Genomic DNA, 21,282 nt, shown 5'->3' on the forward strand with positions numbered 1-21,282 from the left:
TTGGTTTTGCTAAGGATGGCACAATCCATGCATCCTTGTAGGTGCTCATAGGGTGTATTTGTAAAGGTTTCTGCATTTTGGGCAGCGTTATCCTTTAGAGTGGGGGCTGTGAAACTTACCGCCTCTGTCTTAAGTAAGGTGAAGTTTGCTTTAGAAAAGTTGTTTACTCTGGTTTCCTTAGTTGGGGGTGGTGGTGGGATGTGGACATCCATAGTGATTAGTTTATGGGCTGATCTAACCAGTGACGGGTTGACCTCTGGTGTGGAACACCTGTTGCCCATGTTTGTGATGACCAGGTCCAATATGTTTTCACCTCTGGTAGGGGAGTTTACCAGCTGATCCAGGGCATTTGAGATGATGAATTCCAGGAAGCGCTGGGCCTGGGAGTTTGTACTCAAGTAGTTTTCCCAGTTAATGGTAGGGTAATTGAAATTGCCCAGTATCAGGGTGTTTGGTAGGACCTTCATGTTTTCCAGTGTCTCCAGAAAGTTGGAGTGGTGGTCCTGGGTCATGGAGGGTGATCTGTAGCAGGCCACAATTTGCACTGCAGATCTGCCCGATGTTAGTTGCACATGGATGATCTCAGAGGTATAATGCTGCACCACTAACCTGGAGGTGTAGATATCCTTGATGAATATGGATACACTCCCTCCTTTTGTGTTTCGGTCCGTGTTCTGTGGCCGAAACGTATGGTATAAGTTGTAGCCTGGTAGTGCTGGGGTGCTCTCTGGAGCCTTCAACCAGATTTCAGTTACTGCACAGATGTCAATGTTTTCCATACTGAGGAGTGCTTCAAGTGCATGCATTTTGAGATTTAAACTCTTGGCGTTGAGTAGCATAACCCTCAATTTTTTGTTAATTGTGCTGTTTACGGAGGTGGGTTTGACTTTTGAGCCTTGCCTAAAAAAGGCACTATGGGGGCAGCAAGAGCCTTGGCCAGTATTCGAAAGCCTAGGGGTGACAGGTGCAAGCCGTCTCTTGTGAAGCTATGCGGCTTGTCGAGCATGTCGTCCCAGGCTGACAGACACTGGATCCCCTTTGAATGACAACAGAAGCTTAGCCAGTTGTTGAAATTGATCTTTATACTGAGGTATCATTCTTTGTGAGGGCAGGATGCTACTCAGGGTCAGGGTCATACCAGCCTGGGCTACATGATCAAAGAGCTCTTCCATGTCTCTTTTCATGTAGTCCAGTGAGGTATGTCTCAGGTCATTCACACCAACATGAACAATGAAAGAGTCATATTTGTACTTGTTCTGGAATGACCTGAGTGCTTGTGTTATGTGGTGGATTCTGGCTCCCGACAGGCAGCTAACAGTAACCTTTTGCTTGTCCAGCCTAGTGAGTGGGACATCAGTGTGCCTGACTATAGAGTCACCTATTACTAGTGTGTTAGGTATGTTATTTCACCTTAAGGGCTATGATTGTGTGGCACACTGATTTTGTGGTTTATGTGTTGTTTGGTTTGTGACAGGAGGAGCAGGTTGTTTGGGTGTCTGCTTTGGAGGTCTCTGATGCTTTTGCAGGTTTTTATTTACAGCCTTCGAGTATGATTTTGTGTATTTATGTGTATTTTTTGCCAGTGTTGGTTTAGTAGGTCTATGTGTGGCTGGAGGTGTGGTGCAAGTGTTAACCTTTTCCTCTTGACTGTCTGTTCCAGTCTTGGGTGGAGTAGCTTAGCCTCCAGTTTGGCTGTATAATTGCATCTCTCACATATGTTAGTGTTTTGTGGTAGGAGCAGAGGGCTGTCTGTGTACATGAGGCAGTTGTAACATTGCCTCAGGATACCCAGATTCGCAAGCTGGACTGGAGAGTACACCTGAGGATGTGATATCTACCAAGCTGGCCAAAAAGACATTAGGAAATTGCATAGCCATGTTGTCATGATCTGTATTAGGCTTGTGCTATTATGGTTTAGGGACTTGGTTTTACTGGCATCACCCAAGTGGTGTCTATGGTTAAGACTACATGTTCGATAGTTTTGTGACCTGGTATTTTTGCTGTTTGACGTGCTAACTAATTGCCCTAAGCTTATCCCCATACAAAGCCTTTCAGTGTTCCATGTTAAAGTCCTAAATACTAGCTTTATAGGTTTGCATCTGTACAGGGTAGTGCTAACCACTGCTGCAAGTTGAACAGCTCCACAAACATGCACTTAATTTATAGCAGACAGAAAACATGGCTGAAAACTAACTCCCATGCTCTCTGGTCTCTGGCCAGTAACAGTTACAGTTTGAGCACCTAGAGTGTTTCCCAACTCAATGAGATGAGGCAAACACCTTCTGTCACGAAATGGATGATCCTAGAACTTGTCATGTAAAAGTGCAGCAAAAATAGCTCTCAAGTGCAGATTAACACCAAACAACTAAGTCCCTAAAAAGCCCTCTGGTTGATGAAATAATCTCATTCTAAGCCTCCCTGTGCGTTTCCCAACTTGGACCGACCAGGCTACCTTACTACTGCCACTAGAATAGCAGTCCCAATCTTCTTAATGTAAAGACACACTTTGTTTAGCCATAAATGAAAGGCACCACCTATCTACAACAAATTGTCACTTTAAGTCCTCCCGGCATGCCTTAATCCACAGTCATGTTTCATTTATTCACCATTTCAGCTTGTCTGCTCATAGATCCTCCTCTTTCAATGCAGTCTCATGTCAAAACATTTTTGAAAGGGGTGTTGCTTACAAAGCCTCCCAGATAATAGGTGACTCTCTCACGGAATCTTATTTTTGGGTTAAAAAGAATAACTCCATTTGAATCCGCCAACTTGAGGTATTAAATTAATACTTATTATTTATTTTATAATTATTTTACTTATAGCTCTGACCTCTGCAAAAAGGGGATCTGAGTTGCAGGCCATTATGATGGGTCAATCTTATCTTGTTATTATGAAGATAGGGTTTCTTTAAGAACAAATTATTCATTTAGTCCTAAAGTGGAACCTGAGTTTACCAAGCCATCCATGTCCCTGTTTTCTTTCCAGAACCAAAAAGAGAGTTAGACAGGATACTCCACACCTTGGATGTCCACAGACAACTCAGGTACTATCTTGACAGAGCAAAATCTTTCAGAACTTCTGATCAGTTGCTCATTTCTTAGGAAGGTAAGGACAGCTGGTGTCAAAATGGACTATTTCTAAATGATTGTCTCATGTTATTATTTTGTTATACCCAATACAACAAAACTATTCCAGGCAGAGTCAATGCTCATTCTTCCAGATTATTGGCTTCATCTGAGGCTTTTTTGAAAGGGTTGGCTTCTAGATGTATTCTAGAAGCAGCAATTTGGTTGTTTGTGCATAATTTTACAAAGCACTTTAAACTAGATTTATTCTCCAGGTCCACAGCAGAGTTTGCTAGCCCCAAGTCTATCTAAGCAATGGTAATATACCCCTACAGCTTAGGCTACTGCAACAGTGATATTTATAAATAACAGTTACATTTGTTTAAGTAAACTTACCAAACAGTGGGTGTTTGAATGATCCCTGCAACAGTAGCCTCCCCTTCTCCGATCCTCCTTATTTTTGTATGTTTTTATTCCTGGGTGTGTGGACTTTCATTTATTTATTTTTTCCTAGCATTGTAATTTTGCAGGGCTTTGTACTTTTTCTGTTGAAACCTGCTATCAAAGATAGGGAGATGTGGATTACATGAATATCATTGCATTGTAGGTTCATAGGTTCATAAGTGTGTACTAGGCTAATGGTCCTGGAGCCTTTACAAGCCTAGCCCATAGGATTACCCTGGCATCGTGCCACCTGACCTTAGTTCCTAGTGCCTCTGTCGAGTAGTGCCACTGGAGTGATCCCCGGGATGAATTTTCTATTTTCAATCCACTCATCAAGATTCCTCTTGAATAGGGCCAGTAAGGTGCTCTGCTTGACATGTATGGGAAGTCTATTCCATAGCATGGGCAGTCTCTGGGTTATGAACCTGTCACTCCAGCATGTTCTGTTGATTGTGATAATGAGATTGAGGTCTGTGGAGCGTGTGTGTGGAGGGATTGGGATTTCTTTAGATGTAGCATTTCTAACAGAGCTGGGTCAGACATGGCTTTGTAGGTCAAGCAGAGATCGCCTCTAAGTAGGTGATATGAGATAGAGAATAGTTGGATTCTTTCCATACAGGACAAATGTTTAAGGTCTAGGATCCTCTTTGTGACATACTTTTGTGGCCTCTCCAGTTGTTGCAGGTGTCTAGTGAGGTACATGCCAAATGGGGCATTGTACTCGATGATTGGCCTAATGAGGGAAGAGTAGAGGGAGACAATGACCTCTTTCTTCCTGGATGTAAAACCCTTAGTAATGAGATGTGTCACATAGAAGGACTTTCTGTCCACAGTGGCAATGTGGTGGTCAAAAGACAGGTTGCTGTCAACCTGTGTTCCTAGATCTCTTACAACGCCTTCTGTGTTCAGTGTGCTTCCATCGATGTAATTCAAGGGAACCATTTTTTTTCCAAGGGGGATGACTACACATTTTTTGGCATTGAGCTTAGGGCCATGGTTCTAGCACCAGTTGTTGGACTCATTGAAGCCTTTCTGTAAGATGTCAACATCACTTCGGGAGTTAATAGCTCCCAACTTGCAATTGTCTGCAAATTTTGTCAGTCAGAGTCCCTTCGTGTTGGCATGGACATCAGAGAAGTAGATACCAAACATGAGAGGACGCAGGACCGAACTCTGTGGGACTCCACTCGTGACTGATCGACAGTCTGACTTGAAGTCAGCTATTTTCAAACTGTGGGTTTTATCTGCGAGCCAGTTTGCAACCCACCTAGTGATATAGGGGTTGATGCCTAGCTTAGTGAGTTTTTCTATGATTCCTGAGTGGGGAATGGTATCAAAGGCCTTGGCCAGATCAAGGTAGGCTGTATCAACCATCTAGCCTTCATCCACAGCTCTGGTGACTGACTCACAGAAGTCAACCAAGTTGAGCAGGCATGATCTACCCTTCACAAAACCAAACTGTATAGGATCCAGAGTTTGGAGATTCCCTATATCCTTGTTTACTAGGTCAATGATGATGCATTCCATAACTTTGCATATCAGACTCGTCAGGCTAATGGAGCGATTGTTCCCAGGGTCTGTAGTCTCTCCTCCCCTGTGGAGAGGGATGACTGTAGCAGAGAGCCATTTTGTAGGGACAAAGCCTGAGGTGAGGCTGTGATTGAACAGGGCACACAGGTGGGGTGCCAGTTCAATCTGTAGTTCATGTAGTAAACAGCCGGGGATATTGTCATGTCCCATAGAAGCTGTATTTCTAGCCTCGGACAGTGATGTTTTAACCTGTGCAGCAGTAATACTGGGTGCCTGGCAATCTACTGGTATTGTGATTGGTCCTTTGGGGGGTAGAAAAGGGTAAAGTTGGCACTGAATCTGTCGGCCAGTATATTGGCAATATCTGTTGGCTTGCTATAGGAGGTACCATTGTGCAGTAGCTCAGAGCAAATCTGGGTATTGCCGTGGAGAGTCTTTACATAACTATAGAAGGCCTTACAGTTGTCTTTACTATCTGCTGCAATTCTGTTTTCATAGCTAGCTTTAGAGGATTTGATGAGGGACCTCAACCTTTTGTTGAGGCTGATAAGGGAGTTTTTCCAGTCTTAGGACTTCACCTTTTTCCGCATCAGTTTCCTCCTTATGTTGTAGAGTTTGTTTATGGCAGGGGACCACCAGATTGGCTTCCTTTTTTTTGAGGAGAGTGTCTTCGTTCTATTGGGTATGGAAAGATCCATGCATTTGTGTACGTGTTTGTACAGTGCATTGGTGTATGATTTGGTGGTCATGCAACTATTCTCCATTTGCATGGGTGCCGTGAAGTTAGCCACCTCTGATTTTAGGAGCCCAAAGTTAGCTTTGGAAATGTTTTTCATGGTGGTTACCTTTATTGGGGGTGGGGGTGTGGGGGGATGTGGATTTCCAAGGTGATTAGTTTGTGGTCGGATCTAACCAGGGAGGAGTTGACTATTGGTGTAGAGCAACCGTCGCCCATGTTAGTAATGACCAGGTCAAGGATGTTGCTACCTTTTGTGGGGGGAAGAATGAGCTGGTCCAGGGCATTGGAATTAATGATTTCCATAAAGCATTGGGCAAGTGTTTTGGTACATGAGTATTTTTTCCCAGTTAATGGAGAGGTAGTTGAAGTTGCCCAGTATGACAGTGTAAGGTTAGACCCTAATATTCTCCAGGGTGCTTAGGAAAGTGGAATGTGAGTCTTGGGACATGGTTGGGGACCTATAGCAGGCTATGACCTGAATCGCTGTCTTACCCAATGTTAACTGCACCTGAAGTATCTCAGATGTGTTATGTTGGGCTACCAGTCTGGAGGTGTGCGCATCCTTTATGAACATGGAAACACCACTGCCTTTGGAGCTTTGGTCCAAGTTCTGGGGCTGAAAGGTGTGGAATGAGTTATAGCCTGGTAGTGCAGGGGAGCTTTTTGCTGTCTTGAACCAGATCTCTATTACAGCACAAATGTCGATGTTCTCCATTTTAAGGAGTGCTTCGAGCGAGTGCATTTTGAGATTTAGACTTCTAGCATTGAGCAGCATGACCCTCAGATTGCATTTGTTTGTAGCTGTTATGGTGGTAATTTGGTCTTTGCAACACCACCTAAAAAGGCACTATAGGGGTGGCAAGAGCCTTAACCAGTATCCGGAAGCCCAGGGGTGACAGATGCAGGCCATCTCTGGGAAAGCATCGAGGTCTGTCGATCATGTCATCCCAGGCAGACAGATACTTGATCCCCTTAGAATGACGCCAGAAACTTAGCCAATTGTTGAAATCAATCATTTTCTGCTTGTACTGTAGTATCATACTGGGTGATGGTAGGATGCTACTCAGGGCTAGGGTCATACCCATCTGGGCTACGTAATCAGAGAGCTCCTCCATGTCTCTTTTCATGTAGTCCAGGGAGGTTCATCTTAGGTCATTCACACCCACTTGTACAATGACAGAGTCATATTTGTACCTGTTGTTGACGGACCTGAGTGAGTGTGTTATGTGGTGGATCCTTGCACCTGACAGGCATCTGACTGTTACTTTCTCCTTATTCAACCTAGTGAGTGGGACATCAGTGTGCCTCACTATCGAGTTACCTATGACTAGTGTGTTGGGCATGCTGTTTTGCCTTAGGAGCTTTGGTTGAGTGGCACACTGTGATTAGTGTTGTGTTGTGGTCGAGTGCGTTTCTGCCTTGGAGGTCTCTGCTGTTTGGGTAGATTTTTATTGAGAGCCTCAGTGAAGGTGAGTGTGTGGTTTGTGCTTTTATGTGAAGACAGTCCTGGTGTGTTTTCTGGAGGGCTATGTGTTCCATGTGGTGTGATGCAAGTGTTGACCTTCTCCTCTTGACCAGCTATTCCATTCTTGGCTGGAGAGTAAAAAATGGTGATACATAAAGTTAACAATATAAAAACTGCCACTTTTCCTGGAACTGCATTATTTTGTCTTTCTTTACAGTGTTTGTCCGACTGGGTTTAGTCAAAAAAAAACTTTTCAGCAATGGACCTGGGAGAAAAGCTCCAGCATATTACTAACATTTTTAAACAGATATTCAGTAATATACATGAACAGATATTAAGTAATCTAAACTAACAATTACACAGACACACTTTGATAATTAGAGTACATTCATATGAAATAAAGGAAATTATTGCAAAATAAAAGATACTTATGCATTACTAGATGTTGAACATTGAGTATTTGAGAAGAGGTATACTAGTGAGTTTGTTAATTGGACAGTAGACCATGTGAGTAGTGCTTAGAAATTCAAAGAAATGGAAGCAAGGGAAGGAACTAGGTTGGGAAAAAACATTAGTATTGTAGTTAAGAGATGGGGTATAAAGCATATTCATATATAATTATTCATATAGCTATCGTAAGGTTCATATTAGAAGTGCAGACCTTATAAAAGCCATATCTATATCTGTGAACCTGCTATATACCCCACCTCTTAACTACAGTATTAACATTTTCTGCCCTACCGAGTTCCTTCCCTCAGTTCCGTTTCCTTCATTTATGAAGCAGAACCTTAAAATAAGAGAAAAACGTTGGCACATTTGCCATATCACTACCATGCATGTGTGTATGTGTATGTGTACAGGTGTCATTAAAAACAGAAAATAAAAAAATGCAGCCTGAGCTACATTCCTGTTATGTGAGTATACTGGCTTTCATCTGTAAAGAAGGGGATCTCTGAAGACTCGACCATGGCCTCTGTGATCTCCAGAACCACCCAAGGATTTTGTAATCTGCACCCAAGCACTAATGACCATGCCTATAAACTCTGCCCAGAGGCAGTTCAGTCATATAACATATTTCATCAGTTATATGGCAGTTAAACTAATTTCCACAACTGATGTCCTTTAATTCATTTTGTTGACAAATAGCTTTTTTCACCTTGCATGGTGGACTCCCATAATTTTCTTCAAATATGTTTGCATGAACAATGTGACAGTGCCTTGCAAGTGATAATACTTGTACTTTAATATCTGTGAAATTAACAGTCCAACATTGCAACAGTAAATCACATTACTAATATAGAACAAAATAAGTCATTTAGTTATGTTGCCAGTATGAAAAATGTGACTCACCAGGAACAGATGCTGAACAAGCTTCTGGAGAGGATGGGAGGAAACAAAAGGAAAAAGAAAATGCTGTTAGAAATATTATAATGTTACTTAAATTCTAATTTTAAATATACATTCACAGAATACAAACATGTGTGCATCATTCATTTATTGTAAAAGCATTCTTTCACTTAATTATACAAAGCACTGTTTCAGATGAAAGGCGGTTATGCAGTGTTGTGAGATTATGTCCACTGTTTTGTTTCAGAAATCACTGTTCCTAACAAATGAAGTAAATACTAGCTTCTGGCAACATGGCATGGAGTTGTAGAGCCTTGATTGCACCTCAGATGATCTCTGTTAAGACTAGCGATGTGGGTGCTGGAGGGACTCGACAGGGAGGATGGAATTAAGGAGCCAACACTGACTCATCCATCCTGGGGGGTGGGGGAGTGGCAGCTCAGCTGACTGCATTAGAGACACCTGCAGGAGTGCTGAAGTATCACCTGCAGCAGTGAACATAATGTGTACACTCTGCAAGCCACATTCCACTCATCCATGAGATGTAACGTGTGGTAGCAGCTATGGTGTAGCATGCAAGCCATTGGGGAGGGACATGGGTTAAGAGCATAAAAAAATACTCCCAGCAGATGATGGTGTAGCCCTCAGCACCCAACTCTCATCTTTTGGAAAAACTAATTCTCTAATGGGCTGTCATCCTGGGAGGAACAAATGAGTCTATTAGGTACCTGAGCAGCAGACTCAATGGTCTTTGTAAGGTTGATGACTCAAAAATAAAAACTTATTATTTAAGCAAATAATATTCTTTGGAATAAAACACATGCATAATTATTACTTATCAAAATAGAAATAGTCTGTTTCACAGAGTCACACAGACTTCCCCACAATGTGATATGGCAAGCATACTGGTGGAGTACTCATTCAAAAATATGTTTTTCCTTGTTATGTCATGATATGTCTGTGACGCCCATGCACTGGCCCAGTAATCAAGGAGCCTCTATCCTCACTACTAGCACCAGTGAGGGGCGTGCACACTGGGAAGGATAACAAGTACATACACAGTAAAGTACAATTTTCCTTAAGAGCACACAGAGATGACAGTCAGTCTGGGGCTGTTTTCTTCCTTTCTCTACAGATCCCCAATAAGACTCCTCACTGGCACAGCTATAGAGTGGAGTCCTTAGCCAGGGTTCCAAATCAAGTCCTCCCAGCACTCCCTCTGCCCAAACAGTGCTTCGTGTCCCTGCCCAAGTAGCTGACACATACACACACTTTGAGATATGATTTATATACAAACACACAGACACTCCTGGGGAAGGCTGGCACAGGTTCACTAGGTATGCCCCTTCTGCCCAGGCTATAAGGTAGTAATCCAATGCCACTAGCTACTATAAGGCCCTTCCTAAAGGGTGACCAATTTTGCTGTGCAATAATTCTATTATCCAATTAGTAGGTGGGACCAGAACTTTTAAGGCTATTGGAGTGGCTTGGACAGTATCACTAAATACATGCAAGTACTCTAGAGCTTAAATTATCTCTACACAAAACAGCCGCAGTAGAAAGGTTTAAAAATTTTTAATAATAAATAATAAAAACACAAGACAAATCTCCTCAGTTCAACACAGTGCTAGTCAAGAGTTCAGAAACAGGAACTTTAAAACAATACTGTAGGATAGTCTGACATAAATATAGAAAACATTTAGTATAATCTTACTATCTTCTATTTCTAAGAGAAATACTAAAGTCCAAGATCCTACTTACATACAGAGCAAGCAAGTGATGGTGATGTCAGTTCTGAAAACAAATGCAAAATGCTATCTCTTTCTCTCTTACATCTCTTAAATTGATAATACATCACTGCTGACTCATCTTAGATTACATCATTCTTGACACTTCTCTGGTTCCCAGGCTACCAGAACTCTAAATTTACATTTCTTAGTAAGTTTGCAACTGGTAAGGAAGCCACAGCAATAAAAGACATTATACTTGTAAAATCTAGCCATTAACACTGGTCTCAAAACAATTTAAAGCATTCCTTCGTCCAGACAGCCTGTCTTCGAGCTTTGAGATCAAACAGTCATAAAATGCTTTACTTTATCAGAGTTCTTCCAGCAGGGTGCACTGTGGTTACATTTTTGAAGTTCAGAACATATACCATTTTTTTTTATATTTAGTTTTCTTACATTTGTAAAACAGCCTGTGGATTATATTAATATTTACCATGACATAGAATTATCAACAAAATTCCATCTAGCTGGGCTTTCAGCCTTTCAGTTTTTCACAATGTCTATAACACGTTTTAGCAAAGAATGTAAAATATTTATCCCCTGACAAATTTTCTTACAGGAATTTTTCTGTGGTACAATCTGGATAGATAACCTAGCAATATTTCCTAGTCTTCAATACAATTTCTCATACAATGCCATAAAGATGAGAGCAAATGCATCAAAATGAAGGTTAGGTAGTTACCATAATGACAGAGCTATAAAAAGGCCAAGCACTGCAACCATCAAGCATTCAGACCACAAAGCAGAAAAAACATTTCCAGACTGCTAGGATCCCTTACCCTTATCCACTATATATGCTAAACTTTTCCTTTCCAGTTTATTTTATTTATAGTGCTGAGCTCATAAAAGAAGAAAACAGAGGAGTGAAGGAAATGAAATGCAGACCACATACACCAAAGTACGTTACAGTGGATTTCTCCTTACAAAGCTATCATAACGGTAATTATATCTCTTATTTTTCTGATAACTAGAGGTCCATCCTCTGTAACCAGCAAGATGCAGATAACTACTCTGTTTGACTTTCGGCTTTTTCCCTGTAAGGGGTCGCCACAGAGGAACTCCAGTCCGCTAATGATTGGCAGTAGATTTTTACGAAATGCTGAGGTTCCAGCTCGATGCCCAACCTTCAACGAAGGCACGCCCATTTACGCATGCATGTCTTTCGAACGCTACCCAACCACGGGGAGGACATGCAGACTCCATACAGAAGGAACTCCCAAGCCACGCCGAGAATTGAACGGGAGAACCTCTTGCTGTGAGGTAACAACGCTACCACTGTACCACCGTGGCATGCAGATAACTACTCTGTGTAGGCAAAATAACATGATGTGATATTATCTGTTTTAGTTTAAATCAGCCTTGGTAAACACATTCATCTTCTTATGAGTTGCCCCACAATCAGGCAGTGGCGACGCAAATTTTCAGTCACTGGGGCCAACCTTGTTATGATCTTTTAGCTTCATATCTCAACAACAAATTCAGCAGTTATTTTGCCTTAATCCTTCCACAAGGTCAGTCACAGAGGGACGCTCTAGTCAACAGTTGGCCTCCAGGTCTCCTGTATGTCTTTCCTCCCATTCCCCTTATGACAAAAGTTTTTCAGAAAGCCAGGAGTTGCAAGACTATAGTAATCCTTACCAGGAGTTGCAAGACTATAGTAATCCTTATTGGCCCCTTTCAACCCCATCAAATTTGTTTTCCCTTACTCTTGTCTCATTTATTTCATCTGCTCTGGATGCTACATTATCATCCAAGTCTTCTGAATCATCCGTGCAGCAGCCTTACCCAGATCTGAAAACCCTGAGATTAACCACAAGGTTCCTCCAATTCTAATGGTGGCCAGAGATACCAGGTTTTCTGCTCCGGTGGTCCACATTTTATCTGCCTCACAGAAGCCTAATACTAGAAATGTTTATCTCAAAATGGAGAAGGTTTACTAAATGAGCTTCTTCCAAGAGAATAGACCCTTTCTCAGTCCCTCTACCATCTGTTTTAGACTTCTTATCAAATCTTTTCCAAAAAGGATCCAGCTTCTCAACTATTAAGATGCAGTTAGTGGCAGAAGCATAGCTGGGTCAACCAATGCCCTGTGCTGGTACCATGAATCAGATCAAAAAAAGCACTTCACTGTAATAAGCTGATCACTACACTATAGAAGTCAGCTTATTACAGTCAGATCCATGCCCCACCACCTCCACCTTTTCCAGTGAAGAACAACCCCCCCCCCCCAGCCATTCATGTACCTGCCCCCAACCCGCCTTCCTCACATTTAAAAAAATATATATTTCTTCTAACAATAGCAAACTGCTTGCTACAAATGTAGCAAACAGTTATTGCAGTTTATACCCTGTCTGCATGGAGCACTACAGGACTTAATTAAGATTTAGTTAAAAAAGAGAGAGAGAGACAGAGAGAGAGAGAAAGATTTTTTTTGTAATTTTAAACTGTAGCAGTTTAGACCACACATGGAGTGCTACAGCACTTAGGTTTGACAGAAAAATACAGTACCAGCTGTTAAAAGCAAGTATTTCATTAAAGAGATCCCGACTGGCTGATTGTGCCCCCCCAACATTTTGCACCAGGGGCAGTTGCCTGTCTCTGGTTAGCAGCCATCTCGTTTCCATACTGGACAAAATCAAGCTCCTATTGCTTCCCTAAAGATTTCAAAAGCTTTTCTGATGTGAACCTTCTTTCTGAGATCCCCAGTTAGGGATCTGGTTTCCACTTGGGGCATTACTATCATGCTTTAGGCTTTAACTGAAGTCCCTTTCAAGCCTGAAGCTACAGTAGACCTAAAATATCTTCCTCAGAAAACCCTTTTTCTGGTGGCTACTTCAGCTAGAAGGATTTTGGAGCTGCAAGCATTATCCTGTAAACTTCAGACATAGCTGAAGAAGGCCTTATGAGATTGTCCTTAGCCTGCAAGGCTATACTGACTTTGTAGTTGGCCTTGTTGGACTTAATTAGGCCTCTTAATTTATTGTTTAGTTGTATAAGAGAGCACTTGTCTTTAAGGTAGTTCTTTCTGATTTTGGCCATGGGTTTTCTTCTTTTATTATTTACCCTGTACAGGTGAGGATTCCACCACTGGGGTTTGTTTTAGCATTTGTTTTTAGTTTATTTCTGGCAATATGGTATCCTCTGTGCAGCCATTCACATGTTTGTATAGGGACTGTGTGAATAATTCTACATAGGTAGCTGTGGTCTTTGGGTTAGGGGATGTAGTTTCCCTTTGAATAGTTCCTAACTGTTACTGGTTTAGCTGGATTTCCTGGGTTGATTTCTGATTTAAATGAGACAGCTTTGTGATCTATCCTCACTATTGAGGACGTAACACAGAGGGGTTTACTATTGAAATGTCGAACGGCACTACATCGACTGTACTATAATCGAACACGGAAGTTCAAAAATAATAATGTCGACAACAAAAAAAAATCTAGGACTGTGTTTTAACATGGGTCGAGGTAGGGGAGATGTTTGTAGTTCTGAATAATACTGAACACCTACCTCGACCCATGTTAAAACCATTCCTAGATTGTTTTTTTGACGTCGACATTACTATTTTCGAACTTCTGTGTTCGACTATAGTACAGTCGATGTAGTGCCATTCGACATTTCAATAGTAAACCACACAGAGGGGTGCAGTGGTTCAATGGCGTTCCATGTTGTTGAGCACCAGATAAAGTATGTTTAATCCTCTGGTTGGAGGATGCACTATTTGTTCCAGGTGTTTGTATTAACAAATTCCAGGAAGTATTGTACTTGTGAGTTTGAGACCTTGTACATTTCCAGAGAGGGTAGTTAAAGTCACCCATGAGTAGGGTGTTTGGTTGGAGGGTGAGCATCTGTAGTAGGATTAGATAGGAGTCATGAGACTCTAGGGGAAACAATGGTGACCTGTAGCTAGACATGATATGGTGAGGGGCCTTATCTGTGGTGACTTGCACGTGGATGGCTCCATGGTATTATCCTGTTTAACCAACCTGGAGGTATGTATGTTATTAACACAGATCAAAGCACCTCCATGTTTGGTCCCGGTCTGTGCTGTTGTTGGTCTAAATGTGAGGAAAGAACTGTATCCTTGCACTTCTGAAGAACTTTCTTTGGTTTTAAGCCAGATCTTGATGAAAAAGAGCTATGTACAATAAAATGTGAGCCAATGAAAGAAACAAAAATGATAAATAAATGCAGGGTGTATTGTAAAAGTAATTCATATGAAAAATAGTGTCACACATGGACCCAAAATGGAAGTGCTTATATCATTTTGGGAATATTTCTTGAAATGTGGACGGAAGGGAGAACAACAGATTTCTGTTGAGTTGTAAAATCTATGCAGGAGCTAGTTTTATGGTATAGAGAGATGAAATTATTATAGCCATCCAGAAAACTCAGGTTCAATGAGAGCCCTGACACCCGCGGGACTAGTCAAGGAGGAAAGGAATGAAAAGGTGTTGCTTGTTTCCGTTTCTGTGGAGGGTGCGAATGAGCAGACTTCAGGGACACATCTCCTGTTAATATATCCCCAGTGGAGACCAAAGGCCTAGAGGGAGCCACCTGCACCAAGGAAAGTCAGGCCTGCTTGTGCATTTACAAAACCCACATAAACAAGTGAAATTCCCATATCACATTTATTAGATGCTCATCCCTGACCACATGTTGCAGTATGAAGGGGATGGTGTTGCAGTGTTACAATAAAAGATAACATATACTCAGCCATAATGTGGCACTAACCCTGCTAAGAATGGACACCAGGGAAGGATGGAATATGGGGAAGCATACAAATGGAGCCAGATGTCAGTGGCAAACTGCAAGGGGAAAAAAAAAGTAAATTTATGAAGACGCTGAAGGCACCTAACTGTGGTGTAGTTTACATATGAAAGGGAGTGCAGATCAGAATGGGGAAGGGGGATAGACAAGTATCTCTTAAAGAGATGGATTGAGATGGATTAAGTACATGTTAAAAGGGGAAGACATGCATAGTACATGCATGGATAAATGGGGAGATGGGGGGAAAAGGACAAATGCAGTTGAGAAGAATATGAAATGAGGATTAAGGAAAATTATGCAAGAGTACTAGAAGGTAATGACTATGGAATATGGTCAGACCTGTGGAAAAGTCACATGAGACATCGGTTTTATTTTTATGCTTCTGCATCATTACATAATTTCTTGCACAGATCTGGAATACTTAGGCATTTTAAGAAGAAACAAACAGATGTTAAAAGTTATTAATGATTGTTAGTGTACCTGTACAATGGAAAAACTTAAGGGCACTGAACATATTCAAATATAACATCTGTCAACACCCTACAACAACTATCCCAAGAATCATTCTCTGCTATTGAAACTTGGATCACTAACATCCAACTCATTTTCAACCCCAATAAAACCAAACTTCTCCTGTTCACCCTTAACAAAACAACATCTACCCCCTCTACTTTCTCTATCTCATCTAGGAATGGCACTATCATCTCTCCATCCACCCACACAAAACTCCTAGGCATTGAAATAGACAACAACCTATCATTCGAGCTGCACATAGCACAGACCATCCAGAAAGTTCATAAAAAATGGGAACCCTTTACAGGCACAAAAACTATCTCACAGAAAAAGCATGGATCACCCCAGCTCAAACTCACCTCTTATCAACACTTACGTATGCTGCACCAATCCTAACCCATACTAGAAAATCAGATCTGCACAAGTTAGAGTCATGCTACAACAAAATTGCCAAATTTGCCAACAATTCTCCATTTAGAAGTCATCACTGCCAAGTACTAAAAGAAATTCAATGGCTTGAATTTCCTAACATACTAACTTACCAACAACTCACCTGCGCCTTTATCATCAGAAACTACCCATAAAAAACTCCAGCCCTAAAGCAGCTATTAACCTCCCACTCTTCCAGTATCCCTCTCCGCTCATCCAATAAACCTCCCCTCAGTGTTACAACTGCTAACAGCACTGCAGATAAAGCCCTATATTCCCATATCATAGCCAAAAATGGAACAATCTCCCCACTGATATAACCTCCACAACAACAAACACAAACTTCAAAAAATTACTCAAATCTCATCTTAGGACAAGTTGGGTTTGCCCATGTATCACTTGACAATCTCTATACCTTTTCTTCTCCTTCTCCAAACAACTCCAGTCTAGAATTCATACTATTTTACTCACATAGATATACATACTTCTGATAATAAGCCACATTGGTCTTTATACTTTTTAGTGTACACTTACTAGAAATGAAACTGTCTATTCTACCTATTTATAAATATTAATCTAACTGTATTTCAGTCCTGCAATGCCTGCAAACTATTGAGAATAAATTATTGAATTTCTCTGCTTGTAAGCAATTTACTGTCTTCTCATTTTGTACATTTCTCATTGTATTAATTACTTGCTATATGTTAATTGTGGAGCTTTTCTCCCCAGGCATCCACTGAAAATGGATCTGGACCAGCTTGATTTTCCCAGTTAACAAATGTAAAATAAAAATAAAAATAAATAAATAAAAATAAATAAAATAAAGCAGTTTAAGCTAAGGGTGATAACACAGAAAGAAATATAATATGTTTCAATATGATAGACATTAATGGATAAAATGTTGTAAAGTTAAGACAGAACAACATGTACATGGACATACACCAATACAATGTTTCCTTTTATGTTTCTTGTTCTTTTTTCATTCTTTTATGTATCTGCAGCAGAGATGAATATGTGCTTTCATGCCTGGGTTTGGGGTGCAGCCCTTCTGAGCTTGTTTGGTCAAAGCAGTGAATTGATTACGTGTTTAATCACTGCCTCATTGAAATGTATCCTTTGTGGATACGGAGTATTTAGTATAGTGAAGATTAAAGTTACTGTTTTTTCCCTACTGTTGTGTGATCTCAGAGTTGGTATACTTAAGTATGTGGGTGCAGGGGGGCCTGACCCCCCCCAAAAAAATGGCATTTTATGTTTAATTTTTTTGTTAGATAGGTACATCATGGTATACTTTGTTTGTTTGAGTTGGGAGACTGTGGTAGAGTGGATAAGTGCTTTTGTTTTACTTCCCACTGTTCTGCAATATTGCATTTATTGTTTTTAAGTGTGTGCGCATTTGTGTATGTGTGCCTATGTCTGTGTACATGTGTGTGTGTGTGTCTGTCCATGTTTTTGTGCATATGCATTGTTTGGGGGGTATAACAGATCTCTGGCATCACATTACATTTTATGCAGATTTAATACATCAGACCTTGATAAAATGTGTATTCAATGTGTGTTGTGTATTCAATGTAAATCCATAGACCCATCTGGAGAAATAACAAACATAGATGACAGAGGCAAGTAGGGAAGGTAAAGATGATGTTTGAGAGTGAATTAAGGATTGAAAATGTAGGTTTGGGAAAAAGCTGGGGAAAGTGAGTAAGAATATGCTAAAAGTAGGGATGGACAGGAGATAGGGAAGGAGGAACAATGTCATGGCAGAACATAAAGATGAAAAAGGAAGTAAGAGGAGGAGAAAAGTGTGCATAAAAGATAGGCAGGAACAAAGAGGACAAAAGGTTAAGAAAAGGTGCAAATAAGGAGGCAGAAATGAGGAGGATGAAAAGTGAGAAGACAGCATTAAGTACTATGTTTCTGAAAAGGCAGGAAGAAGACTCAGTTGGAGATTGTGGAGAATATGTATGCTGAGAGTACTTCCTCAACCAGGGGTGCTATGTAGGCATTGTGGATCTCCAAGGGTGGAGGAGATGCTGAACTTCTTGTCAGATTTGGGAGGGGGTTGATGGGGGATGCAGGTGGTAGGACTGAGAAGGAAAAGGTATTCATATCCCAGCTGAGGAAGATAAAACTGTTAATAATGAATTTAGGAGGAGTGTTTAATATGATTAAAATATATAGGGTGATTAAAAACACAGAGAGGGATTCAACATGCATTCATTCATCAAGATATACATATATAAATACATACATTACATACACATACACACAAGCGCCACAAGCACACACACACACACACACACACACACACACACACACACACACACACACACACACACACACACACACACACACACGGCACACACACACACACACACACACACACACACACACACACACACATACACACACAAAAACACATACGTATGTATATATTATAGTTTACTATTATAAGCTGGAAATGCAATTGATAGAATATCAATTAAAGCACACACACACACACACACACACACACACACACACACACACACACACACACACACACACACACAAACACACGTATGTACATATAATAGTTTACTATTATAAGCTGGAAATGCAGTTGATAGAATATCAATTGCACAATGCAGAGATAGAATACTACAAACTCATAATAACGAAAGTGAAGTGTGATTCGTTATTATGAGTTTGGCATTGTGAATGGAGATCACGGTACAGTGAGGATCAGGGAATTTACCCTTTTCCTCGCTGTAGTGTGATCTCAGATTTGGTATATATAATTTGCACGGGGTGTGGGGGGTGCAGGGGTGCTTGCCCCACTGCAAAAATGTAAAAAGAGATGCAGACTTTCGAAATAGGAAGTCTGGTATGTCGAATGTTGATTGTCATGTTTCTGACGTTCGACATTTAGGGTAAATGTTTTTGTTTTTGAGATTTTATTTCAGTCTTTCCATTAAAAATTATTTTGCCTTTGACATTATGTTAGTAAACCATATATTACAGTAACTGGATAGTATTTTAATGTATACATAGAATGTTAGGTGATGGCACATGAACAAAATTGTACTGTTATTTGACAAGAGCGGTTTAAGAATTTGAAATTTTTAAAACACATTCTAATTTTTCATAAAGAAGGAAGAAAAGTTCAACTATTAGAGACATGAAAGCTGAAAGCACACAACAGATCTGTTAGTAGATCAGCCTACAGCTAGGAGTAGTGTTTTTGGTCACTTAATAGTTTTGGGGAGATTTAGTTTTAAATTTGGTGTGCAAATGATAGGCAATTGCTGATATCAAGTAACTTATGTACCATTAAAAGCTAAGATATTCTACTCTTCTTTAATAAGGACCAGTTAAGTTGTTTAACTGCCATACTGTGATGTGTTCTTTAAGGCAACCCTGTCACAAAATTTGTATTCTTGTATGTAGGCTGAAGCTTTGTTCTGTTTTGCTTTGACAAATTTATAAAGATTAAACAGATGTGTGAAAAACAGTAGCAGAACTAAAGAGCTGATAGTATGAAAAGTCTGTGACGCACTGTATACACTGTCTCTATAAAGGAGTCTTAATCATCTTGTGGGCATTTTATGGGTATCTTGATATCCTGAGGTTCATAACTGTAGTCCCTTTAAGACTGAAACTGTAAACTAAAATGAGGAGCATAAATATCTGAGTCTAAGGTTGCAGTATCTCTAAAACAGCATTTATAAGGTTTCAGACTCTCTAAGTATTTCTCCTGCTGCACATAACAGTAATCGAAGATAAATATACAGGTAGAAGAGGTGTGGGGAGGACAGCCACCATGACAGGAGGTGCAGAAGACCACCTGCAAAGTGACTGTGAACATTTGCTGCACCTCTTGTTCATAGGTTCATAGGTAGGTACTAGGCTATTGGCCCTGGGGCCTATACAAGCCCAGCCAAAAAGGTACCCTAGCTTTTGCCACCCAAGAAAATTATTTTCCTGTGCCACTGTTGAGCAGAGCCACAGAGTTGATCCCCGGGGTGAATTTCCTATTTCCCATCTAATCATCAAGATTTTTCTTGAAGAGTGCTAATGAGGAGCTTTGTTTGATATAGATAGGTAGTTTCTTCCAGAGTATGGGAAGTCTCTGGGACAGTAATCTATCCCTCTGGCATGTTCTGTTTATTGTGGTGACAAGGTTTAGGTCCCTAGAGCGTGTAGCTCGGAGGGATTGGGATTTCTTTAAATGGAGCATGTCCAACAGCTCTGGGTTTGGCATAGCTTTGTATGTTAGGCAGAGATCACCTCTGAGTAGGCGATATGCGATGGAGTAAAGCTGAAGTTTTTTGAGACGTTCTGTGTAGGGCATCTGTTTGAGGCCGGTAATCCTCTTTGTGAGGTATTTCTGTGGCCTTTCCAGTTGTTGTAGATATCTTGTGAGGTACATACCAAAAGGGGCATTGTACTCTATAATGGGTCTAATGAGTGATGAGTAGAGGGGGAAAAAATGACCTCTTTTTCTGGATGAGAAACCTTTTGTGATGAGGTGTGCCATGTAGAAGGATTTCCTGACTACTGTGGCGATGTGATTATCAAAGGATAGACTACTGTCCACCTGTGTCCCAAGGTCTCTTATCACACCTTTGGTGTTAAGTATACTACCGCCTATGTTGTAGTTCATGGGTACAGAGTTTTTACCAAAGGGGATGACAATGCACTTTTTGGCATTGAGCTTGAGGCCATGGCTTTGACACCAGGCATCTGTCTCAGTGAGGCCCTTTTGTAGGATGTCCCCATCATTAGGAGTTTCGATTATGGCTCCTAGTTTGCAGTCATCTGCGAACTTCATTAGCCAAAGACCTTCTGTGTTAGCCTGTACTTCAGAGAAGTAGATACCAAACAGGAGAGGACCCAGGACTGAACCCTGTGGGATTCCACTTGTCACTGGTCTGAAGTCGGATTTGGAGGCTGCTACTTTCAGAGTGTGGGTTCTGTCAGTGAGCCAGTTGGCAACCCATCTTGTGACATAGGGATTTATACCTAGTTTAGTGAGTTTATCTATAATTCCAGAATGGGGGATGGTGTCAAAAGCCTTGGCAAGATCTAGATAGGCTGTGTGAACCACCTTACCCTTGTCTACAGCTTTGATGACTGCTTCAAAGAAGTCTATCAGGTTTAGGAGACATGATCTGCCTTTTACAAACCCGAACTGGGTGGGATCCAGAGTTTGGA

The 21,282-nt window shown here is 40.9% G+C and overlaps 1 protein-coding gene across 1 annotated transcript in view; it reads right to left on the reverse strand.

The window, feature by feature from the left end:
• The window catches only part of MYOT (myotilin), a 1,852,166-nt gene that overhangs the window by 1,224,453 nt on the left and 606,431 nt on the right, over nucleotides 1–21,282 (reverse strand). Inside the window, exon 6 of the mRNA XM_044068976.1 lies at nucleotides 8,594–8,617. Within this exon, the coding sequence (XP_043924911.1) occupies nucleotides 8,594–8,617 (24 nt within the window). The remainder of the gene's footprint in view (nucleotides 1–8,593; nucleotides 8,618–21,282) is intronic.

Source organism: Protopterus annectens, chromosome 4.part0 (assembly GCF_019279795.1).
Source record: "Protopterus annectens isolate FY-2018-M chromosome 4.part0, PAN1.0, whole genome shotgun sequence".
NCBI classification, from domain to species: Eukaryota; Metazoa; Chordata; order Ceratodontiformes; family Protopteridae; genus Protopterus; species Protopterus annectens.